General features: G+C 43.5%; 1 protein-coding gene across 1 annotated transcript in view; it reads right to left on the minus strand.

Annotated features, from left to right (window-relative positions):
- Positions 1-243: 243 nt before the first annotated feature.
- INO80C (INO80 complex subunit C) overlaps positions 244-7,996 on the minus strand; it is a 33,275-nt gene continuing 25,522 nt past the window's right edge. Inside the window, exon 5 of the mRNA XM_007945654.2 lies at positions 244-375. Coding sequence (XP_007943845.1) covers positions 244-375 — 132 coding nt within the window. The remainder of the gene's footprint in view (positions 376-7,996) is intronic.

The following is a 7,996-nucleotide window of genomic DNA, read 5'->3' on the forward strand; positions in this document are numbered from 1 at the left end:
AACCATAATTCTACTGTATTTTATTGTCAAACAACTTTACTTGAGCAACAACTGAAGTATAACTTAGTATCACACTTGGAGGAAAAACATATATAAAAAAAAACCTTAAAGCCAAACATTCTTTCCAAGGCACAGCACTGGCATTTTCAGACTGACAGCAGAACGAGTGTTTCCATGAAACAAAATTGTGAGGCCAACTCTGCCTTTGAAGCAGTTTCCCACTTTGTTTCCATTTCTCAAGGCTCAGGGGACAATGCTCGTGGCCTTTCTCAGGGCCAAGTAGCCGGTGACAACGTCAGATGGCAGCCTCCGGATGTAGGAAAACTCTTCAATGGTGCTGAACCTCAGCTTGCTCTGGGGGTCGGTGTAGTTGGCCTGGATAAGAAACAGGCATGGTGAAGTGCAGAGAATTCAAGTACAAGTTTCAAATAGGGCTTTTTGTTTCCCCCATTTTACTGAAAGTGAAATACATCTTCATTATGTTTTGCCCTGTCACAGAGAACACTAAATTGCTCACTTTGGTAAAAGCTCATTTATCTTCCCAAACTTGAGAAATGCTTCATGGTGTGGACAGAAGGAAGAGGAATAATCACATCAGACTCTGGACCCTTCTCATGGTCACCTCAAGGGCTACAAGCAACATGTCCAAAATTGATTCATGATAGCCATCCAACCCTGCCTTCAAACTCCCTCCTGCTTCAAACGAATGTTCCTGGGGGCAGGGAGTACGGCCCCTGCTCCATCCATGCTTGGCACTCCCGCCCTGCCCCGTTATACTCCACCTATGCACCATGTCCTTTGTCTCCAGTTCTTCCATCACCCCCACCCCCATGCCATTTCCAACAGCTCCCTGGGCTACATCCCAGTGCTGGATGGGCCACCTACACCTGTCCTTCTATCAGAAGGGAGCGCTGTCCTGCAGCTGTAGCCAGAGCTATCTTTGCAACCTGCAATTCTGATCACGTCACTCCTTAGTGGCAAAGCTCTCAATGGCTCCTTGCTGTCCTGGGGACAAAGACCCAAGTCACTGGCATGGCTCATCGACTCTGAAAAAAGGCCCTGGACCTCCTCCCTCCCAAGCCTCTTCCTGAGCTACTGCCCCACTCTGGTTCCGACTATTCTGGCATCTCAGTCCCTCCTGCCATCCCCCACCCCTGGCTGACTCGGCTCAGTAACCACCTGCTCATCTTTAGGACTTAGCCCCAAAGTTGCAGCCTCACCTGTACCCCCACCGTGGATCAGGTGCTCACCCTTCACTTTCCTATCACCCAGCAGCTCCCCTAGGCTGTTTCTCTCCATTGTTTCTAAGTTTATTATCTAGATGACTCTTTGACTAAAGTCCAGGCGATGAAGCTCTAGAAGGCAGGAACCCTGCAATTTGCTAATCACCATTTCCCAGTTCCTAGCACAGTGCAGAGTATGCAGTGGGCCTCTGGTCAGTGTTTATACAAAGAATGATGAAATGAATGACTGAATGAATGAGTGCACAAGTGGGACCATCACAGAAAAGAGAACTTGTTTCCCACTGACATCAAAATTCTCTTTTGGCTTCTGTTTTCCCCACGTTCAAACAGAAAAAATAATCCATTTATTCTATATCTACAGATTCTGTAACATAGCAGTGAGTCATTTTTAATTTTAATTCCTAAAAAAAAAACTATACAAGATGCTATTTGCGTCTAGACAGATAATAGCCAATTACTCATATGTGGTTCATCTGCTCCTGGGCTGACCATCTTTGCATGGACCTAGATTCACAGTAATTCTGTGACTTAACAAGGGAGGGGAGACTGTAAAGCAGCAACAAGCTGAAGGGAACGTGGTTATAGGATTCTTAGGCTCTAAAAAGTCTTTGATTCTTCCACTGGGGAGCTCCCTAAAGAATTTAACTTCTGTGTGTCAGTCAGGAAAATCAGATGATTCCTAAAAAGCTAAAATTAATTAAAGCTCTGTATAGAGTAAAACTTTGATTCTTTGGTTTGGTCTAGATAGTGCCTTTCTGTACCATACTTCCTTTAAAGACAGTAACATAAAGGGAGGCTTAATTAGAAAAAACAGGGACAAGTCCCTCTTGTGGGTGGGTGGCTGGCTGGCTGTGAGGCAGGTACAGATTGCCAAAGTGGAAGACAGGCGGCTGCCTGGAGTCCTGAGCAGGAAGGAGTGCGGGCCGTGCATCTGGCTTTGATCATCTGTCCTCCGCAGATGAACCAGCCCCAGCCTGGCTCCATTTCTGTGGCTGCCTCACTCCCACTACCAGGCTGTGCTGAGCCAGCCCGCCCAAGTTCAGGCCCCCCTGCCAGGAAGGCTGCTGAAGAAAGAACTCGGAATACAGAGGCCCTGTGGCACCAAGAAAAAGGTCACTGACAAAACTTAAACAGACTGGATCTAATCCAGGAGCCAGTGTCCAGTATTTTGAACAGAAGGAGGATGCCAAGTGACACCCCAGACTTAGACAAGTGAAGACCTTCACTGTCACAGTCCACCCTCCTCTGGATTCCATCCCTCGAGCCTGTATGAGAAAAGGCCACTGTCCCCAAGGGCAGTCAACAAACAGCTCTAGGCCCCTGCCTGCCTCAGGGTGACAGACAGTGTGAGTGCTTCCTAGACCATCACCAAAGCTGTGCTCAGTGCTTGCTCAGAGCCACAATTCTTTCCACAGCTCTGAGACTAGGGCTAAACACAGGTGTGACTGCATGCTTTCCTGCAGTGCCCAAACACAAGGGAAAGAGTCACTTGTCTGGCTGGGAGCAGCTGGCTCAGTTTACACATGAACCAGGCTTTGTTTTTTAATTACATAACTTTAAATTATACAAGTAACAGATGAACATATTCTCCTTAAAAACAAAACATTACAGATAAGACTCAAGTCCCCCTTTACCATCATCTACCATTCTAAAGTCCTTTGGCATCTCCCGAAGAAACCACTGCTAGGTGGGTACCCTTCCAGGCCTGTTTAACGGGTACTCACATATATAAATGCAGCAGGGAAATCACCCAATGCTTTTTGTGTGTGCTGACTTTTACATAAGTGATACTATGCTGTTGATACTGCTGTGTACCTTTTAGTCAACAACACATCTTGGAAGTTTATCCATGTTGTTAAATATACCTCTAGCTCATAGAATAGTACAACCCCCACCCCCATGGTCCTTTACCTTGCTTCCAACATTTTGCTACTACAAATAGTCTCTCATAAGCATTTCTGCATGCAACTCCTGGGCACGCTATTTCTCTAAGGAGCTGCCTAGAAGGCAAATTGCTGAATCACGGCTTGTGCATTTTTTGCCTCAACATATAGTGCCAAATCGTCTCCCAAAGAGGTTTATCAATGTATATTCCCACCTTAAAACAGCAACATAGGGGGCATCTATTTCCTTATGATAGTGACAATCTATATAATCAAACACCTTAACTCCTTCTCTACTTGATAAGTAAGAAAGGGAATCTCTTGTTCTCTTTAGTTTCTTTTTCTTAATTACCACTGAGGTTGAATATGTACATATTGGTCATTTGTGTTTCCTCTACTGCGATAGCCTATTCATATCCTTTTTCTTAATTCTTATATACAGTGAGATAAGATGCTGAGGGTTACATGTGACATGTGACATGACAAGCCATTTACCGATGGCATAAAGGGGCCTAGAACAATACTTCTCACAATGATTCTCAAGCCTAGTAACATGAAAACCACTGTACTAGCAGATGAGCTGCCTGATAATGGTGAGGGGAAAGCTGATATTCTAAGGGACCACTCTCCAAGTCTGGCCATAAACCATGGCTTCCACAAGCTCAGCACAAACGGCACAGGGAAAGATTTCCACTTTTGACCATAATAGAGTAACTGGCACCAGACTAGCTCTTCTGCCATAAAGAACTATTAAAATGGGTCAAATTATGTGTGAGACAATTAATTTCAAGCAACAGACAACAGGCAGCACAAATCTCCAACAACTGAGAAAAAGGTAATGCAGGTGAACCCCATGATCATCCAACTCTCTGCTTGTGACAATTTCCTGACCACGGCTCAGGGGCCGGGGGCACAAGTAGAGCACAGTAGAGCCATTTAGTGACAAGGCAGGTCAGAGTTAGGGGCTACTGACCAAAAAGATTCACTGCCATTGAGTCAACTCCAATTCACAGAGACCCCCACTGGGCTTCTGAGGTGGTAGATCTTTACGGAAGTAGATTGTTCCATCTTCCTTCTGTGGAGCGGCTGCTGAGTTTGAACCACCAGCCTTCTGGTTTGCAGTCAAATGCCTTAGGTACTATACCACTAGAGCTCCTTAGGGGCTACCAGAAAACAAAACAAAACAAAACCTCACTGCCATCGAGTCAGTTCTGACTCATAATAACCTCTCCTTGGGTTTCCTAGGTAGTATCTCTACAGAAGTATGTTGCCCAATCTTCCTTCCGCCCAATCTTCCTTCTGAGGAGGGGCTACTGAAGTGGCTACAATTTATACAGAAAGGAAGGAACTGCCTCGGAAGGGAGAAAAAGTCTGCTTAGGATTCCCCATGATCCATGACCATGGGCTGGGCTATTGACCTCTTACTGGAGAGTTGCTACTTTGGGCTTATAAGAACAGATTTTTATCATTAAAAAAAAAAAAAAAAAATTATTATATGTAAATTATATACCTCAATAAAGTTGATTATATAGTAGATGGAACAATCTACTTCCGTAAAGATCTACCACCTCAGAAGCCCAGTGGGGGTCTCTGTGAATTGGAGTTGACTCAATGGCAGTGAATCTTTTTGGTCAGTAGCCCCTAACTCTGACCTGCCTTGTCACTAAATAAAGAAGACACAAGAAGTCATGAAACTACTCCTTAAAAAAGATGACATCTGTCTACAAAAGAATCTTGATCAGAAGGGGAAAAATGTAAAACAGAATTTCAAATTCTCATGGACCTATCTAGACTTTCTGGAGCCATGCAGGCTGGATGAACCTCCAAAGCTACTGCTCTAAGATAATGTTTAAACCTTAAAAAATATATATCCTCTGAAATCTTAAAACCAAACAATTGTTTGGCTAAACTAGTAAACAATGTCTGCTTTGAGGATTATGCTCTTTTGAGAACTATTGGTACAGGATCAAATTGAAAACAGCAACTTGAAAGATTAGATAGGAACCCTAGGGGCCAGTAAAGTTTATGTATGGGAAGGAGCAACTCAGAAAAGGAGAGTGAGACCATAACACTAAGAAAAAAAAAGACACAGAGAGGTGCACAAGAGGTGAACAACAAAGGCAAAACCTTTCACACGCACAATACTGCATTATCAGTAATAACTAACATTAGTCTGTGGGTGGATACATAGGAAGACAGGCTAAATGATCAGGTGGTTGTTGTTGTTAGGTGCTGTCAAGTCAGCTCTGACTCATAGCAACCCTATGTACAACAGAACAAAACACTGCCTGGACCACCTACCTGTCTGTCAGTGTGTCATACTGTGGTAGCTTGCATGTTGCATGAGCTTGGAGGCTATGTCATCAGGATTTCAAATATCAGCAGGGTCACCCATGTGGACAGGTTTCAGACTTAGACAGACTGGGAAGAAGGACGGGGCTGACCACTTCTGAAAAAACTGGTCAGTGAAAACCATACAAGTAGCAGTGAAACACTTATCTATTTGTTACTGGAATCAGGCATGTCTAGGCAAAAGGGAGTATTTCTATGACCATATATAAATCTGGAAGATGATCTTTTTACATATGTGTTTGTATGTGCTGAAGAATGTCCATATATATAACACAGCTAATAGGGAGCAAAGTTAAGGTAACTTCTTAGCCACAACCAAACACCCAGAGGGAGTGATTTGCTAGGCCCACAGGCTCAGGAACATTTCATTCCAGGAAGTAGGGGGACAGAAAGCTCAATTGGCATGACATAGTACACAAAAACACTGTTCTACATCCTACTTTGGTGAGTGGGGTCTTAATAAAAAGCTTGTGCAGCCATCTAAGATGCAACAATTGGTCTCTCCTTGTCCAGGGTAAAGAAGAATGAAGAAAATCAAAGATGCATGGAAACAATTAGTCCAAGGGACTAGTGGACCATGTAAACCTCAGCCTACATGACTCTCAGACCAGAACTAGATGGTGCCCAGCTACCACTGTCAACCATTTGGAAAAGGATTTAAATAGGAGACTCTGGATAGAGTGGGAGAAAAATGTGGAATAAAACTCAAAATCATAAAAAAGACCAGACTTACTGGTCTAGAGAGAGTAGTGAAACCCTCAAGACTATGCTCCCTAGCCACCCTTCAGGCCTGGAATTGAACTCACTCCCGTGGCTTCTAGCCAAACAATAGATAGGCCTACAAGGTGAACAATTACACCAGGCAGGTACACTACTTAGAACAATCAACCATGGGAGATTGAAGGGCAGCATTTGCACAGGGAGATAGCTCAGAGGGCAGGAATGCACAGGAAAGAAGGACACTGGGAGAAGGTAATCACAGGCAGGAAGTGGGAAGAGAACTGTTACATTATGCGGATTGTACTCAATGTCATGAAACAAAATGTACATGAACTGTTGAATGAGAAATGAATTTGCTCTGTAAACTTTCACCCAAATCACAATAAAAAAATAAAATAAAATAAAGAGGGCGGCAATGGTTGCATAACTCAAGGAATGTAATCAATGTCACTGAATTGTACATGTAGAAACTGTTGGCGTGTGTTTTGCTGTATATATTCTCCACAAAAATGACAAAAGATGACATCTCACAATCCTTGAAACCAAGGGGTTCTCTCTAGAATATCCAAGAGATCTGTCTGGAGCTTGGGAGATCAAAACCCCAGAGACCCAACATGACAATGTGTCTCACTGAGCTATCCAGGATATTAGGATCCTTCCTAAATGCTGGCTCTCTCCACATCTGGCCAGGGGTACCGAAAGTACTTCTCCCTACCAGAGTCCAGCCCATCCTGTCCCTGGTTCCTGACACTGCACTATAACCAAAGACAAGTGGCAATAAATGTAACTACAGTGATGGTTACAGGAGATTTGTATCAGGCCTATTCCTGTTACCAGAGTGATACAACTCCACTCATATACCCTAGCCAGAGAACACATTTCAGGAAGCAGGATGACCTGAGATTTCACCCAGGGGACACAGTATATATGACTCACAGAAGAGAAAGCCAGGGAGGCAGCTCATGGGAGGAGGCAGGACAGGTGAAGAGATATCTTAAAGTCACCTGCAACTGAAAGCCCTCCTGACACGCTAATCTTTTTCTCACGCCAAAGTCCCCTCAGGGGAACTTTAGGAGATACATGCCTGTGTGGCTACAAAAGGAATGGCACGTGCGTGTGTGCATGCACACACACACACACCATTTTATAGTTCTTCCCTTCTCCCTAGTATTTTTTAGTATCATTGTATTTATTGGGCTATTGGTATTTATTATTCAAAAGTTTATGATGCATTCTGAGGAATGTGTGCTCTCTGGAGGAGAAGTCAAAATATACGACTAACTCAAATAGTATAACCAACATATTTTCAAAAATATAATAAAAACTCAAAAACCTTCCAAAGTAAAATTTATATAATTAATTTGGAATAGTTTGTTGGAGTTGTACATCTTTATAAAAATGTAAATTAGATGAATGATGTGCCTATGAGTTTAAAAAGTAGAGTGCTTCATTGTCTCTGTAACTATGAGTAGAAGCCCATCTTTCAAATTTACTAGAGATGAAAGAGGGGTCAGAAGGTGAGCTGAAGGGGCCTTTAAAAGTTCCACACTTCATCTACCTTCTGCAGATGAAGAAATGAGTCTCAAGGTTCAGTGGCTTGCCCAATTCTTACTCTTATGTGGCACAGGTGGTTTCCAGTGTGGTTACAGGAGTCACTGTGGAGGGAGGTAGGGAAAAGGTCAGACCACCAAACCCACACAGGAGACAGTGGGTAGGCGGGCCCCAGGCTTTTGGTTTACTTGGATTCTATAAAAGGTCTCATTTGGAAAAGAGGTTCCGATGCTTAAAAGTAAGTTT

Source organism: Orycteropus afer, unplaced genomic scaffold (assembly GCF_000298275.1).
Source record: "Orycteropus afer afer isolate SDZICR_OR568_19922 unplaced genomic scaffold, OryAfe1.0 scaffold00141, whole genome shotgun sequence".
In the NCBI taxonomy this organism is placed as follows: domain Eukaryota; kingdom Metazoa; phylum Chordata; class Mammalia; order Tubulidentata; family Orycteropodidae; genus Orycteropus; species Orycteropus afer.